At 34.3% G+C, this 18,336-nt stretch overlaps 2 protein-coding genes across 2 annotated transcripts; both read left to right on the forward strand.

Moving 5' to 3' along the window:
* The first annotated feature begins 1,141 nt into the window (after nucleotides 1–1,141).
* LOC127813561 (BOI-related E3 ubiquitin-protein ligase 1-like) lies at nucleotides 1,142–2,979 on the forward strand. The gene is made up of 4 exons (XM_052354583.1): nucleotides 1,142–1,611; nucleotides 1,714–1,835; nucleotides 1,957–2,210; nucleotides 2,306–2,979. The coding sequence occupies exons 1-4, from the start codon at nucleotides 1,565–1,567 to the stop codon at nucleotides 2,816–2,818; spliced, it is 936 nt and encodes a 311-aa protein (XP_052210543.1). The 5' UTR covers nucleotides 1,142–1,564; the 3' UTR covers nucleotides 2,819–2,979.
* A 9,758-nt stretch (nucleotides 2,980–12,737) lies between these two features.
* Nucleotides 12,738–13,852, forward strand: LOC127813562 (FCS-Like Zinc finger 2-like). The gene is made up of 2 exons (XM_052354584.1): nucleotides 12,738–13,094; nucleotides 13,360–13,852. The coding sequence occupies exons 1-2, from the start codon at nucleotides 12,853–12,855 to the stop codon at nucleotides 13,550–13,552; spliced, it is 435 nt and encodes a 144-aa protein (XP_052210544.1). The 5' UTR covers nucleotides 12,738–12,852; the 3' UTR covers nucleotides 13,553–13,852.
* Nucleotides 13,853–18,336: the final 4,484 nt, after the last annotated feature.

Genomic DNA, 18,336 nt, shown 5'->3' on the forward strand with positions numbered 1-18,336 from the left:
TTATACCCAGTTACGTACTTTCTGATCATATTAAAGTGAAATATATATAGATAAATATGTTATATATTTAATTACATGACTACTTGTTGCGTGTTAATTTTTTAATAAAATTAATTATTATGAAAACTATTGAGGATTTATTGTATATATATAGCTATACTCTTTTTAAATTAAACTCATTATTGAACCTTTTTTTTTTCTATTTTTCAACAATTAATGGGATAGATAGACATTTTTTTATATTATTTTTAAACTAATTAGAATAATAAAAAGTAGTCTACCTAAAATTTTGTCAAAGAATGACTAAAAACTATATATATATATATATGGTGGGGTTTTATCTATATATAAGATATCGTGATTTAAATACATATATATATAATATGTTAATTAGTAGCGGGTAAAAAATGAAATTTATAACTTAGAATGATAAATCCTGAAAAAGAGATTTGAAAGCATCTCAAAGCCACTAATCAAGCAAGCATTATTGACAGGGTATATATGGGCGGGCAGGCGCGCGGGTGGGGAATTTATTTAGTCCACTAGAAATTTGATTGATATATATATATATATATCTCAAGATTTGAAGATCACATATGTGGAATGATGATCCCTTGGGCTTGATGATGATGATGAGATGAAAATGAATATGTTGACATAGTCGTCATAGAAGAAAATTTGTTTGTTCCAACAAAAACATTGATTTCTGGGAGAAGAAGGGAATTAGGAGTAAGGAGAGCCCCAAGCCAACAACCTTGCATTGGGGTCGGAGTGTCTTCTGATCTTTCTCTATTTTCTAAGATAAGGAAACAGAGAGATAGAGAGAGAGAGAGAGAGAGAGATTCAATCTTCAAAACCAAGTCATATTCAACCTTTCCCCAAAATTAGAGATCAAGAAAACCCCATATCTCGAAGAATTAAAAATAAATTTTTAGAAAGAAAGCTTTGATTTATTTATTTATTTTTTCAATCAAATTAATTAATTAATTAATTATTGATGCTATCGTACTGTTGTTTTTTTAAATAAATAAATTGTAGCGGTAGAGTTGGGCTGCATCGGGGAGCCCCAAGTCAAGATGTGCTTTTTACGAACTTTCCCGAGAAAATTTAAGGAAAGAAAATTGAAGATTTAAGTATTGATTGAAGATATATGGGGCGGGAGATGATGAGGTAAGGCAAGGAGGAAAAGCCAAGCGAAGAAGGGGAACAAGTAAAGGAGAGGCTGTCTCTCTCTTCGTTGGACCGATTCGATTCAGTCGCATCTCTCTCTCTCTCCCTCCCCCTCTCTTTCTGTTTCTCCCTCTGCATAGCAACAAAGGAAAAGAAGGGAAAAGAAAAGTATATAGGTGAAAACAAAGCGATAGATAGATAGAGAGAGAGAGGACGAGAAAGTAGAGGAAGCATGATGCTGGGCGCCAGGCCGCTTCTTGTACACGTTGAAATTCATTGAATTCTTTCGTGTATATATTGGGTTTTGTCCCTTCGCAGAGCCCGCCTTGCTTTCGCCATAACTTGTTTCATCGTCTTTCTATCCCTCTCTCTGAATATTGCTCATCGGACAGCAATGGCGGTCCAGGCTCAGCACCCTTCAAACGTGCTCTTCCTAGAAAGGTTTTCCTTCATTTTCTTGGCTCCTCTCTCTCTCTCTCTCTCTCCCTCTCTCTGCGTGAATTAATTTGAAGTTGGGTCGTCGTTTTGATCATGATCATGCAGGAGCGTGCAAGAAGGGAAGAACCCGCCTATCGACTATTCCTTGCAGTTGCAGCCACAGCCCGGCGGGGGAGGAGGATTTGTTGATCAGAGCCACCATCAGATGATGATTCTCAGAAACGGAGGTGAGTCGTCTTTTTAATTTCATCTGAAGATTTAGTGGGGAACAAGTGAGACTCAAAAACTCAAACTTGACGCCTCCGGACAACAACATTTTTTTCTTAGCGGTCTTGAATTTCTTCACAGTGGGAAGTAATCCGCGTAAGAGGGGAAGAGAATCGTCGGTATATAATCCGCTCCGCATCCAACAATCTCAGCTAATCGATGTGTTGACCGGTCTCCGGTTAGCCTCCGGCGAACAACTACAACAGCAACAGAACTTGAGCCGGCAAGCTTTTTCTTCTCCTCAATCTTCGCTTTTATTATCAGTCTTATCGGAAGATTTTGCGGCCCCAATCAGGCAGCAGAGAGATGAAATCCAGCAATTTCTTCAAGCCCAGGTAAGTTCCCGATATGGCCCGCCGGATTTTTCAATTTGACCGGCAATGTCGGTTACCCAAAAGGGGGGGTTAATTTTAGCCGATGATTATGTCAGGGAGAGGAGCTGCGGCGCATGTTAGCAGAGAAGCGGCAGAGGCACTACCGTGAGCTGCTGGGGGCGGCGGAAGTGTCGGCGGCGCGTAGGCTAAGGGAGAAGGATGCCGAGTTAGAGAAGGCCGTGCGGCGGAACGCGGAGCTGGAGGCGCTGGCAGCGCAGCTGAGGGCGGAGGGTCAGGCGTGGCAGACGCGCGCGAGGGCGCAGGAGGCTGCGGCGGCGGCGCTGCAGGCGCAGCTACAGAAGGTCGTGATGAGCGGCGCCGGAGGGAAGCAGGCGGTGGAGTTGGGCGGAGGAGAGGCGGAGGACGCAGAATCGGCGTACATTGACCCGGAGAGAGTGGAAGCGATGGGAAGCGGGCCGTGTTGTAAGGGTTGCAGGAAGCGGGCGGCGACGGTTGTGGTGCTGCCGTGCCGCCACCTCTGCCTATGCGCGGAATGTGGGGTGGTGGCGCAAGCTTGCCCTCTCTGCCTCACCGTCAGACAGTGGATGCTTGAGGTGGTCACCTCTTAATGGGCCCAACCCAAAATCAACACAGGCCTATCTCCCATTGGGGCCCAAATTTATCTGTTTTTTTTTTTTTTTTTGGATTTTGGGGATAATGTACATGATCTTGGTTTTTTGTTTTTCTTTTCTTTTTATTGAATTCAAATATAAATTCTTTTATTTGATAATTTCATTCAGAAAAATGATATCTTATTTAAATTCTCTTTATCAATTTTTTAAAAACATCATTATCCCGTTATTTTAGCTTGAACCAAACCAATTTGAGAAACAATCAAATATTTATTTTTCACTAATAACCAGGGTTGTAAACGAACCTAGCTTCCTGTGAATTGCTTGGCATTTGACTCGATAAGAACTCATTTGTGTTTGGCTCGTATTATAAACGAGTCAAACTTGAACAAGACAAATCTCGACTCGATTTGGGTTGCGAAGAAATTTGTGAACAAGTTCACAAAATAAATATTTTTTATTATTGTATTAATATTTTATTATTTATGTTTGTGGTTTCTATAAGGATGTTTATGTTTCTTTAAACAATGTTATTATATTTGTTTTAAAATTTTATACTTATATTTATTATATTTTTTGTTATGTAAAAATAAATTTTAATGACTTTACTTAAAAAAAAAAAAAAAAATTGACTTAACGAGTTCGAGATCAACTTTGCTCAACTCAACTCGATTAGAACCATACTTGCAACCTCATAAATCACCATTCGTTACCCATAAGTGGCATCCGTGGAATCATCCAAAGCCAAAAAGGGCAATAATAAATCTAAGACCAACAGCTTAACGCGATAATTGATATGAGAGAGAAGCTTATATGAAATTGGGGGTCTGGTTTTCATTAATTCCAGCCCGGTCTAGTAACTCTGGGCTTGGATCTGGCAGTAGCAACTAGGAGAAGCCCAAAGAAAGAGAAACAGCCGCTGTCTGTCTCTTAGCTATGGCTTGCTGTAGTGTAGATAGATGCTACTAATTATTAAGACCATAAATAATAATAGCTAAGGTGGCGCCAGCCCAACAAAGCCCATTCACACCAACAAAACAAATCTAACACATTAAGATACTCAAAATTATTCTTCTTCTACATAATCAGACATATTAGCAGACAGATTTACATAATGAAAAATAAAATATTAAAATATCCTTACCCACGTTATATTAAAAAAAGTGTAATACAATGTGGGAGAGAACATTTTAGTCTTTTAGCTCACATTCTGTAAATTTATCTGTCAATCCGTCTGACTCTCAAGAATTTTTCTTCAAAATTACCCTACTTCTAAGGGTTGTTCTTGTCATAACCAACCAACACACCCTTCTTAATAAACATTAATTTGTAGTTGGGAGGGTCCTCCAACCCTAAGAAAGCACAAATAATGATTGTCCTTTTGTATTTGATAATGTTTTGATAATGAAAATTTTTATATTTTTTATATTTGAAAATAATTTAAATTTTATTTTTAAAAATAGAAAATATTTTATTCATTCAACTCCAATGGATTTATGTGCTTTTAATATTTACAAAATCCTATATATATTCATTTGAAATGAATTTTTGGTATTTAGTTTGAAATCAAATGTGTTAAGAGTGTCGGAATATTGCACTCATTTTGAAACTCATTCTGTCAACCATGTTTTTAAAATTGAAAGCTAAATTGTCGACCATTTTTGTCCATGTCAACTCTTTTTCTCCTTTCGGTCAATCGTTTTTTTGAGTCTGTCAATCGTTTTTATCGCAAATCACTTTAATGGTTATTTTTGTAAGTTCCAACAGTTTAAAATGATTAGTTTTTCTTCAATATTTGAAAAAACCTACAAATACAGTCCGAAAAATTTCTGGAGAAGTTTAATGGACTATAATAAAATAATTTGAACTTACATTTGTATTCATACTTCTCAAAAAGCTACACTTATCAATTGTATTATCTTGCTATAATTTTTGTGTTTTCATTTGAGAAATCATTGTAACTGAAAGTGTCTACTCTTAGATATTTTCTTTATATATCATTCTTGTATTTATTAATTTATGAGTTAGAATATCTACTTGTGTATAAGTAAAAGATTGTATTTTTCTAGCAGTTTATGCTAGATGATCTACTTGGTAAAGTATGAGATTTTAATAAATTTAAAAATCCTTAGTGGAGAATTAAAGTAGTGAATTAGGTTGGGTTTAATCAAACCGCTCTAAAATTCTTATGTCTGTATCATTATTTTAATTGTGTTTTTGTTTACATTTCACTATTTTATGATTTATCTTTTAAAATCTTCACAAATTTTTTAAATTCTTAAACACCCAATCCACCTCCTCCTCTTGAATATATGGCATCATGCTTTGTGCCAACCCAACAATGCCAACGCATTTGATAAATGCGAGTGAGTGAGAGAGATAGAAAAGGAAAGACATTATGCCTAAATGTAATTTGGGTGACATTACTAATGCACAATGATTGAATGTTCATTGTTTCTTTGGTTTGGTATTAACGTATGGATCGGTTTCATTTTAGATCTGTCAACTCAACAATGTATTCACACTCAAGATTGATGAAAGGCTAGCTATTCAGTGGGACCTACACAACGGGTAATGATCAATATTATGTAAAGAGATAATAACCAATAGTAAGAGGCTGGTAATCCACGAATAAATTCTCAAGTCACCAAGTATAATAAGAACAAATTCTAGTCCAAATGTTCTCCATGAACATGGCTTAATTGACAAAATTTTTAAGTTTTTTGAGAATGTCAGGAGATTAATTTTTGATAAAAATAATGTCGACATTCAAAATTAACCGACTGTGATTCTTAGACTCATAATGAGAAAATTAGCCAAAATGCAAGGAGGAGGAATCAAATGGAAGCAAAGACAGAAAGATTTTACGTGGTTCAGTTAGAATAATACCTATTCCACGACTGTTTTCTGATTATTTCGGTAGAGTAACAGTATATTCTTATGGTTGCATCCCCTTTACAATGATATTTTTTACCTCTATTTAAAACGATAAGTGCTTATAATTACATAAAATCAAAAAGTGATAAAATAACATCATGGGGATAAAATGTCCTTATCAATTCCATGAAATTGAGAGTGAGTTTCGTATTATCAGGGATCTGGTTTGCATTAGGTAAAATATGTGGGTAACTTTCGGTTATTCAGCAACAATGTTGTTATGCAAGTTGAATAATTTGACCGGTGAGCTGAACTATTGGTCAGCGAGCTAGAGAGATCGCTGGGAGCTCGTTGAGAATATCCCTAAGAGCTCACTGGAAGCATTACTGGGAGCTCGCTAGGATCCGCAACCTAAGCTCGGGTTTCAACAATGCTTGAGCTTGCTCTGACGAGCTCGGCTTAGGCCTCGGGAGATTGAGCCAACCTGTTGGGTTGAGATCAGCTCGCTTAACTCTTTTCGAGAAATACAAATATCCAATTTGGTAGGAATTGATTGCGAATCCGTTTGAAAGTGTATAGGCTTGCGAACGTATCTAATTTACCTGAAGGTCGAATCAGGGAAAAAGTCAATCTCCTCCGGAACTAAACGAGAGAAGTCCAGGCACGGGTCATAAAATATATATATATATATATATTCTAATCCAAAACTGGCAAATTCTGAGATACTATATTAGCACCATGGATAACGAAATCTCAAGTCATTCAAATCTCTCTCCCATCTTTTATTAATTAACAAAAGTTGTTATATATAACTAAAATGATTTGATAAGTAAATTATAAAGAGATTTTAATTAAATGTTGATTTGGGATAACGCTCGCTCTGCTGTGCTGTCTAGAAGTGATTATTTTAGTTTCTCCTTTACTAACAACTCAACGCATGGCGCCAAATTACTCAGCACAGCCTACTAAAATATATCATACTTAATTAGTGTGTGTGTGTGTGTGTGTGTGTGTCATTTTCCCAGTGAATGAATTCCGGTGGGAAGGGAGAAGCAAGCAAGCAGGGGGTTGGAGGATGATAGGATTAAATTAAGAAAGGAGATTTTCTCACGAAACAACACCCAACCATTATTTAACTCAACCCATCTCATCTCAAACTAAACTAAGCTCTAGATTCTCCCCCAAATTTAGATATTTAATTTTTTTATTATTTTAGATACTCTTTTGAAGTATGTAATTTTGAGTCAATTACACGCATCAACAAATAATAAAAAATTTATAAGGAAAATATAAATTTATGGGTGCATTTAAAATAACAAAAAAATTAAATATTTAAATAAAGAAACGTATAAATATAAAGATTAAAAAAGATATTTTAACTAACAGATCTCGACGCGTGCATATAAAGCGGGGGAGTGGGGGCCGTGCGAGGCCCCACGGCCCCCCCTCTCATTTTGTCTGCATGGGCAAACGTTAACTCGAACAACTATTTTAACTAGAATCTCTAACACCATCGTGGTCATCATCGCCATCATGATGCATTGTTTTTATTATAGTAGTCCAAGGGGGAATGGGGTCATTGGACACTCCTGAGCGAGCAAGTAACGTGAAAAGTCTTAGAACAAGTGTCCCCCCCCAGATGCAAGTTGGGTTCTTGAAATTGGGGCTCCACCTTTCGCAATCCAAACCAACCAACCCACAAAAAATCTGTGAGCCATTGGGCTGATTGGCCCCCTTCTTCTTCTTCTTCATCCCCGGTTTCCCAGATATCTTCCCTTGGTTTTGTACTAAACAACACGTATGTAATTCCAACTTTAAACAAATGTGACCATCACTCTTGTCGAATCCCATTATTTTATACACAAGTGTGAAGTGTTAGGTCTGCTATATAATAATAATAATAATATATAGATTCATTTGTAAGCCTGGCCCCATCCCAATTTCAATTTCAATTTCAAGTTGAAGTCTTATATTTTGCTTTCATATTTAGTAATTATTTTGGTGTCCACTGGTATATAATTTACAAATTTAATGCCAAAAGTTAATCACTTTACATTACATTATTATGAATCACTCTTATTCCTATTTATTTATACACCCTTATTACTTTTAGATACAATAATGGTATATAAATATTTGATGTCGATGCTATACATGAGATGTATGTAGTTTTCGGACAAAGTCAGGACAGTTGTTACTCACGTCCATATCTTTATTATTAGTGTTGGTTATTATTTTTACATTATTTCATGTTGTTCTCGTTGGTTATTTCTCTTAGTGGGCCTCGAAGAACATATTATAGGCAATTGTTTAATTCCCTAAAGATCTAAAAGTGGTTATGTATTTAGCTCTAGGCATTTATACAGAATTATTACGATGAATTAAAGCAATATTCCTCACATTTTCTCCTCTTCTTCCTCGTTTCCTCCTCTCTCCTCCCTTAATTGCCCTACCAATTATTACGCTAGTATTCGTATCTCTATAATAACTAATTTGTTGGCCATGTACTAAACCAAGCCAAGCCGGGGACTAAATTGGTTGTCTCGAGACTTATAGCCTATAGTTTCTTTCTTTTAAGGTAAATTTTGAAAGGTTCGGTATGAAAAATCCCCATCTTATTTATATATATATATAAAAAAATCCCTATCTTATAAAGGAGCTAAAACCTACATATATAATCCCTTGTCGAATAAGATCGCTTCTTCTTCTCTCACATTAAGATACGTGAGAATCTCCTCGATTATAAGTGAGTAAATACACAATCTCTTTATTTAACAAAAACTATCATTGAAGCAAGTAAAAACTCCCTCACAATAAGTGTGAGATCCATCACTTACAACTAAATAAATTTAAGAAAATTAATATCCATTTTCATAACTTCTATTAATAAATAAATACAAAGATGTAAATGCAAGGGACTCGCACCACAACCAATGCCTTTTGCTTTAGCAAGAACACTCACCATTTTTGCAAATCTTTAATACTTTTTAAGTCTTTAATTTTTTTTCTCTTTTTCGTCATCTCCTTACCTCAGTTAATATAGATCCATCAATCTAATTGTTTGAGAGGATAGAAGAGAAGATAGAGAAAACATTTGCCCATGTTTGAAGGCCCGATGACCTAAAGAATGTAAAGAGTGATGTCTTTATTTTGATATTTGAAAACTAGGGTTCAATCTTGTAAATAATATATCAATTGAATTTGCTTATTTCAAGCGTCTCTAACACTTGTTCGAACATCCTAGAGATTTCACTCAAGCATCTTAATATTCTTTTTAGCTTTCGGAAGGGTTCAAATGTATGAGAGATAACTCTCAGACGTTTAAATAAAATTTAAAATTTGTCCGAATGTTCTAGCTAGTCAAGCTCAGACTTTTAAAATCTTTCGTCAAACTTTTAAACGTTAAGGCAAATGGACGTGGCTTATCGCCCATATTTAAATGTTTTGAAATTATCTATTTAGTCATGTAAATAATATTAGATTTCTTTCTTAATTTTAGATTTAATTTTAATTTTATTAATTAATGGGAGTATCAAACTTTCAATTTAGTTTCAATTATAGATTATCATTTATTGTTATTATATTTTATTAGTTATCGTGACAAACTATATTAGATGACGCGATTGATAAAATGAAAAAAACTTGACACCTAAAAGACTTAAAACCTATACAAATATTGTATTGGTGATAATAATTTTTTTATAAATAAGAATTTATTAAGAAAAAAACTCATAAAGTCTATATCTTTAGTTAAGACATACCCTCAAAGTCACAAAGTGACTCTCCTCACAATATAAGTAATAATATAATTAAAAAATAAAACATGTCAAAAAAAAAGCCTCCAATAAAACCGCACTTGTAATTTTAAAAATAAAGATCATATATATGATTTCACCTCCTTAAATATTTTTAGGCTTTTAGTGTAAATATTAATATTTTATAATAAAAAATGTATCCATCAAATCAAAACTATGAGACGTGATCTGCTGCGGGCGGGTGGGTGGGTAGGGCCACGCAGAGTCTACGCCCTTTTTCTTTTTCTTTACGTCAGTCAATCGTTATGTTTTGCCGTTTTGGTTGGGTTAAAATTACATTTCACTCAATACTTACCGTGTGTGTGTCGTACAAAACAGAACGGAAGTACATATATAAATGAAGCTGCTGACGCAAAAGACACACCTGGCAAACAGCTGATGGATGGCCGTTCTTCGGCCTTACTGCATGGGAGACACCTGGCAAACAGCGTGGCGCTGCTGCTGTGCACGTGTAACGCTGCATCCAATAACAGGTTGTGTTTGTACTACTTGTTGTTTTATTTTGAACTTTTGAATTATTTATTTATTTATTTATTTATTTCAATCAACACAAAATATCATCTATTTTATATTAATTATTTTAAATAAATTTATAAAATACAAGTTTTAATGAATTACACGAACTAAATGCATATTTTTGTTCTTGAATTTTGATATATATATTTTTTTATAAAATTTTAAATATATCCCTCAACTTGTTAATGAACAAATATATGCAAGCATAAAAATATCTAAGATTTTTATGAAAATTCGTTTTTAAAAGTTTATGTCGTATCTCTTCAAATTAAAAACTTGAAAGTTGCACTAAAATCGTTCTTTTTGTACAAGAGTTGACCTCGATTACAAATAATTTTACTAGCCAAAAACACACTTATAGTAAATTAAAACCCTCACAATGTGAAATCAACTTACGTACAAGTGAATTAAATATAAATTCCAACTTATATTATGGACCTTAAATTCGTATGAAAGAAGAAAGATTTTGGAGCAACTAAATTTCACAGTTGAATGTTTGGGAAGCTTTAAATATTCCTTTAGTTTTGGATGCATTAAGAGCTCTTTTAATATTGGTGGTTGAAAACACATGCATATATATATATATATATAGTAAAATGTTATGTTATCTGTATTGAGTAACATAATAATTGTCCGACAAAGATAAATTTAGAAAAAGAGTATAGACTCCATCCTACCCCACACCACCTTTTATATACCCGCCTACTAGTTTGTAGAAGTTCAATCATTGGTGGCATTCTTTCATCGACTTGAAATTTGAAATTTTTAGTGTGAAGAAAAGGGTTTTTGTTCCAATTTTGGAGAGAAACATAGCTCAAGGGAGACTTAATAAAAAAACAGCAAGTTATTTACAATTAATGATATACATTAGAAGAGAAATTGTCATAAATTGAACTTCATCTCATAGAAGAAGAAGACAAAAATGTAATTTACTTCATGTTGTGACGAAGACATCCAACAAATACAATATCTGAGCAACTTTTTGAATCAAGAAATGACAGATCCACCCCCCCCCCCCCCCCCCCCCCAAAAAAAAAAAAAAAAAAAGAAAAAATATTAATGTTAGGGAGTGAGAGACAGAGTTACAGGCAGACATAATAACTTAAAAAGGCAATACTTTTACAAAAGGGCCCATATGTATATATATGTATATGCTTAATGCTTGGCAAGTCAAGTCACGGGACATGGGCTCCCCCAAGGCTCACGGAATGCTCTCAACTTGGCATGCCATTGCTTGGCGGGCAAGTCAAGTCACGGGACATGGGGCTCGCCCAAGGCTCACGGAATGCTCTCAACTTGGCATGCCATTGTCATGGAAGAAGAAGTGGCCGGCGACTGCGGTGGCCGTGGCTAGTACTCTTTTAAGATGCGTGCATCCTAAACGGAACCGAACCCTCTTGTTAATTAATCTAATAAGATAATATTTATTAATTAAGATATAAATAAAAAAGAATAATAACTTCTATTCTTTTTAATACATTTATTAAATTTATTTCACGATTTTAAAAAAAATTAAATAATTTCTTCTCTGATATTTTTTATATATATTTATATATTTCACTCATTCCAAATAAACATACATTAAACCTTACATGTAAGAGAAAATGACACATATGTTCCTTAGGGGCATAGTCAAGTGGTAAAGGAATAGGCTGAAAGTTTGTCTGAAGATTTCTAGTGTGGGTTCAATTTTTAGGAGAAGCAGAATGCTTCCTTCTGGGGGACCTTAGGAGTGATATTAGTGGTGCTAAGGCCTATCACTCCGATCATTTGGACATATCCCTCGATTTACTTCCTCAGTGTAGCTTTATGGGCATGGTGGTTGAGGACGCCAATAATAGAGCGTAATCCCAAAAAAATGATGCATATGTTATTTAATATATTTTAAAAAATTTAATAAAAATTTTATAATATTTTTCATACGAAAAATATTTAAAATTTATTTTGTTATAATATTATTTTATTAAAAGATATTTAAAAGATAATAGGATTTTGTTATTGCTATCTCCCACCTTACTGGCTGTCATTGTTATTCTTCCACTGACTTCAATCTCCCAAATGAATGATTTTTTTTTTTTTATTGAATTTCTTAAAAAAAATATGATGGTGATCGTGTGTGCGTGTCTAAGACGTATATACATATAACAATTCGTAATTAACTTTAATGACATCACTCACTGCTTTCGAGTTTAATTTATTTTTAAAATGTACAGACAGAAGGCAGGCAGGCAGGTGGATGAAATTGACGAGCATTGGAGGGGGCGTGGTGGGCCCCATCTTATTACAGAAGCAGAGAAGACAAGAGAAGAAAGAAACAAAATAAATAAAAAATAAAATAAAAAATCCCACAGAAAAGGGGAAAAGAAAGGTCGTTGGAAAGTGGAGCGGGTTTGGGCCTACAAGTTTGGACCAACAGAAGACCCGACCACCGCCCTTATCAAACTGCAAACATACCCATTGCAATTGCGATGATCGCAGCACAGCAGCGCTATAATGCGAGGGCAGGGTCGGGTCGGTATATTTTGGCCACCCCGTTCAAATCTGACGTCGCCCCCACAATCCTGGCATAACCGTAAATTAGTGAGATAATTAGGGGCATATCTGATGCTTAATCATTGGCCAATGGATTCAGTCCCTCGTTTCTCCAAACCCGTCGATTACACCAGTTTTGCTCTCTCTCTTTCTTTCTCTCTCTCTCTCTATCCCTCTCCGTGTATCTCTTTATAACTCGTAACAGCCCCTATCTCTCCAAACTTCAGTCCTCAGACCTCGCTCCCAAGTCCCATCTCTCTCTCTCTCTCTCTCTCTCTCTCTCTCTCAGTCATGGAGTCGTCTTCCACGAAGCCGGCCAGAAGGTCGACGTGTTTCATAGAAGAGGATGACGGACTCGCCTCTCTCTCCGTCACGGAAGCCGCCGGCCACCGCCGCCGCCTCTTGTGCCGGGCCCTCTCCACCGCCTCTTCTCCCAGATCTCTGAGATTTGAGCAACCGCAGCCCCATTTCTTGGAGGCGTGTTATCTCTGCAGCAAACCCCTTCCCCACAACAAAGACATCTTCATGTACAGGTAATTAGTTTCTCCTAATTTAACTCCACTTCTTAACCCAGTGCGTTTGTTTGGTCCAAAAGTAGTTCGTTTTTGGTGATTTTCGGTTCTTGGTAGTTGAAAATTTCCGGGCAAAATTGGGGAATTCTTTAATTTTCCCCGCTTTTCTCAGCAACCAAACAGGAAATTCTTTCCAACTTGGGCCTTGGTGTTGGTTGTGTTCAATTAAACTTGAATTAGGTTTCTCTCTTCATTCCGTCTGAGGGTTATGTCTGTGAAATTGCAGAGGGGACACTCCATTCTGCAGCGAAGAGTGCAGAAGGGAACAGATAGGCATAGACGAAGCCAAGGAGAAGAAGTGGAACCTCTCAGACTCCATGAGAGCTCTGAGGAAAAACCAGAAGAATTCGCAGCGTAACTCCTCTCCAACCAAGGCCCAAGACTACCCTCTCCAAACAGGAGCTGTCGCAGCCGCCTAATCACGACCAAAACCAGAATCTGAGCTCCATTACAGAGACGAAGACGAAGGCGAAGACGGAGAGGAAGAAAATTTTGAATATATATACAAATGTAAATGGTTATACGAGGGTTGCTTGCTTGCTTGCTTGCTTTTGGCTTGTGTTGGAGTTGGTGGTGTTTATGAAACTGCTTCTGTTTCTTCATCATCATCATCTTCTTCTTCTTCTTCTTATTCTCTGGGGTGGGTGTTGTGGCCACGGCAGTGAGAGAATGTAACTGGCTCTAATACAGGAAAATTTCTTCCACTTTCTTGCGATTTGATTTTGTTGTGGGGTGGCGGCGAATTATATATGCTTGATTTCAGCCATGGAAACCCACCCCTGAACTGAATCGGAGATGGGAATCGATTCCGGTGGCATGGGGGAGGGCGGCTTTCCCGGAAAAGTTAGATCTTTTGAAAATATGATTGATTGTAAAGCATTTTGTTGATATTGGAAGATGGGTGGAGGCGGAGGCGGAGGCTCCAGGCCTGTGTATTCTAGAATGATGCGGATGGATGATGAGCTGTATGATGCAAGTTGGGGTTCAGACTTGAGATACGGAGAGAGAGACCACTTTCTTGTCTCCCTCTCCCTCCTTCCTACGTCATTCATTTTGATCTTTTTATGATTATGTCCACTTACTCCCATAAAAAAATTAACAAAAAATATCTTAGTTTAGATATTTAAATTTTTTATTATTTAAAAAATATTTTAAAAACTTTTTATTATTTTAATTTTATTTCTGAACATGGGTGATGAAAGATTTGAATAAATCAAACTTTAATTCGATTTTTCATTAGTAGCAATTTGGTTCATTTATTTCTCTTCGGATTTTCTATTATTCAATTCGATTTAATTATTATGTTTGATTTTGGTTCATTTATTTCTCTTTAGATTTTTTATTATTCAATTCGATTCAATTATTATGTTTGATTTGGTTCGGTTATTTTTTTTAAAAAAAGTTAATTATTTGGTTCAATTTTTTTAATATTACTAATTAAAAAATCAAACCAAATTAGCAACTTAACCATCTTTTATTAGGTTTGATTTTTTTGGTAAGAATTTTAGTTTGATTATAGCAGCTCAAAATTCGGTTAGTTCAATTTCGGTTAATTTGATTAGTTTAGATGATTTGATCGTTTTAGTTGCATTATATGCCTTGGTTCAATTAGTGATTTTTGGTCGATTCGATTCAGTTGTAACCAATTGCACACCTTTATTTCTAAATTATATAATTTTAAGTCAATTACACATAAATTTGTAGAGATCAATGAATTCAATTGTGTAATTAAAATAATAAAAATTTTAGAAGTGTAATTAACTCGAAATCTTATAGTTCAAGAATATTTTTGAAATAATAAAAAGTTTGAGTGTTTAAATGAAAAAATGGTATAAGTACATAGAGTTAAAATATGTATTTGAGTTAAAATTTACTCTTTAATGGTTGTAGTATTATTTAAAATTAATAATAATAATAATAAAATTATTAGGAATGAATTTGTGTATATCATCCCAATTTACAAAAATTATTTACCAAATTTGCATTTTCCTCTTGAATTTTGCTTCATATTTACATCACACCCTCCCACTCAAAATGTGATGTTAAGGGAATATTAAATAATTTTGTCGCGTGGTCAAAATAAAGAAATGAAATGTATATGCATAGTGTATTACTAGTTAGGATCATGTTATATATACCGACGAGATGTACAAGTCCGACAATCGATTTGGACTTCATCCAATGATGAATTCCAATTGAACTTCATAGATCAGATTTCATCATTAATTATGAAGCTCGATCGGACTTCATCCAGGATGAAGCTCGAGACTTCATCTAGAGATTGCATCGAGAAATTAGGTAAGGGTACGTATTTTTGAATTTTGATGCTCTCGACGATTCTCTTGGTAGCCAAGTTATTTGTACAAGTAGCATTTTTCTAATAGTTATCTATACTTATTATCTAGACTTAATTTTACAAAAAGGGTTTTATATTTTTCAAAATAACATAAATTTCCTTATTGTTAGAAGAATTAGACAAAATCCAAACCCTTTTCTCCTTTTGTCATTTCTATTTCTTTGTTAGCTCAACTTATTCACTACTTAGAAAGTGAATGAGACAGAGAGAGATACTAGAAAAGAAGAAAAGAATAGGAAAAAAAATAACAAAAGAAAAGAAGAAAAGAATCAGAGGTTCAACTAGAGGTGCTCATTTAGTCTAGCATGGACTAACACAATCTTAGATTGAATAAATTGAAGTTGAAATTTTAAAAAAAAAATTCTAAATTGAAAACCAGTTTGAGATAAATGAAAACTTAACTAAATTGGACCAATTTGATCTCGTCTCGTTTGGTCCCAATTTCTTTCTTCTTTTTTTTTTTTTTTTATCTTTTATATGAATTTTGAACCCAAAAAAATACACCTTACATGTATTAATAGCTAAAAAATTACCATTTCCTATTGTAAATTTAAAAGTAATTCACTACTAATTGTATTACACACAAAATTAACTTCAAGAAACAAGAAAATCTAATATTTTTTTAAAAGGTATACACATTCACAAACTTTATAAATATTCCAAAATAATTAAACTACACTTTCAGCCTTCAATCTAGAATTGGGACCAAATCGAGGCTAGTTCTTTTTTTTTTCATAGGTTAGTAGAAAATTGGATCAGAACGTATTTGGTTTTGAATTAGATGATGTTCTTTAATCCAATCTTCTAGTCTAGACCAAAATTTGGAGACCCTTATGTTCAACCTACTCGCTGCTACTACCGTTGTCGTTGTCAAAATAAATAAATAAATAAAGGATGAATGAGGTGTTTTCTCTTTCTCCTTTATTTCTTTTTTTCTCATTTGGGTTTCAATTATAATGTAGATGGCTAGTTCTAAATTGAAAACTTGGCCTCGTTGGCTTAGTTTAAAGGTGAGCGATAGAAAAATAGATGCCAGAAAAAGAAAGGATTTAAAGAGAGAAAAGAAAGGCAACCATGCTTCAATTATGGCCTTTTAGTGACTTTCTAGCTTAAGGTATAAATGAATAGACCATTCAACCTTCTTTTATTAGGTTGGGTTCGATTTTTTTGGTAAGAATTAAACTATACTTTCAGTCTTCAATCTAGAATTGGGACCAGATTGAGACTAGTTTGTTTGTTTTTTTTTTTTTTCATAGGTTAGTAGAAGACTAGATTTGAATGTATTTGGTTTTGAATTGGAAGATGTTTTTTAATCCAATCTTCTAGTCTAGACCAAAATTTGAAAACCTAGATGGCTAGTTCCGAATTGCCTCATTGGCTAGTTCAAAGGCTAGCAATAGAAAATAGATGTTAGAAAAACAAAGAAAGAAATTAAAGAGAGAAAAGAAAGGAAACCATGCTTCAATTGTGGCTTTTTGGAGACTTTCTAGTTTAAGGTAGAAATGAGAGAGAGAGGGGGAGGGGGGGGGGGGGGGGGGGGAGGGAGATAAAGAGAAAATTTTGAGAGTATTTTGATCATTTCATAAAAAGTTTGATAGTGATAATGTGATGACAAAGAGAAAGGATTGCGCGACCAAAAAAGTCGAAACAGATCTATATATGTTATTTCCCAAATAATACAATCAATGCCTCTTTTTAAGCCAAGGGATGCTACATGAAATTTACCCTATTATCTAACATTTTTATTAAATTTGTTGTTTATTTACTTTATATGATAAGAGATACAAGTTGTATGTGATTATCCATATGTGTGAACATTAATTTAGGAGAGGAATGTTAATGTGATATATATGATATAATTTAGTAAAATCTCATGAATACCAAGTATAATATATCTTTTTTAATACACATGACATAATTGAAAATGCCCACACTAAAGTAGATGAGAAAGTACGAATCTACCATGAAGAACTATTACTCTTAATGAGGATGAATTAAGATCATCCAAAACTTTATAAGAAAAATTTACAAAAATAAAAACTAAGTAAAGAATGCAGCACACACAATTTATAGTGATTTGACTAACTATCTATATCTACTATCTTAACTCTTCGTTAAGAATTTTCACAACTTACTATTCAACTTTTGCGGGATCAGTTGGAATTGTTTACACAACTTTTGTAGGATTAGTTATAACAGTTTACAATTAGCTTTTGCGAGCTTAGTTGGGACTGTATGCATAGATTTTGTGGGATTAATTGGAACCGTTTACAATCAGTTTTATGGGTTTAGCTAGACCCATTTGGAGCTTAAAAAAGCTAAGTAGTGATTAATTAATCTTTGATATTACTCCATTACATAAATACATTATTACTTGACCAATTTTTCAATTATTTAATATTTGAAATATATATTCGATTAAACGCTTTTGTTACTTGACTAAGATATAACTTTAGTCGATTAACTTTTTTCATTAGTCGATTAATAGTCCAGGTACATATAGATTGACTATTTGTCCAATAGTTCTTACTCAACTAATATTCTTGTTTACTTGACTAAGTCTTAAAGTCACTCGATTAAGATCAACTTTTTAGTTGATTATAAATTTAAGTATCGAGACTTGACATTTTCTTTTTGAATTATTACTCGACTGAGATACACGTTATTCAATTAATATTTTTTTTTTCTTGAATTAACAATTTCATTACTAGACGAAAACATAAGTGGTTGGTGGCAACGACCACAGTGGCACTGGTTGAACAGGCTATGGCGAGAGTAAAGGAGGTTGGGTTGTAAAAGAAAAAGAAGAAGAAGAAGAAAGAGCACGTTGGAAGAGAACATAGATAA

The sequence above is a fragment of the Diospyros lotus genome, chromosome 11 (genome assembly GCF_014633365.1).
Source record: "Diospyros lotus cultivar Yz01 chromosome 11, ASM1463336v1, whole genome shotgun sequence".
Classification (NCBI taxonomy): domain Eukaryota; kingdom Viridiplantae; phylum Streptophyta; class Magnoliopsida; order Ericales; family Ebenaceae; genus Diospyros; species Diospyros lotus.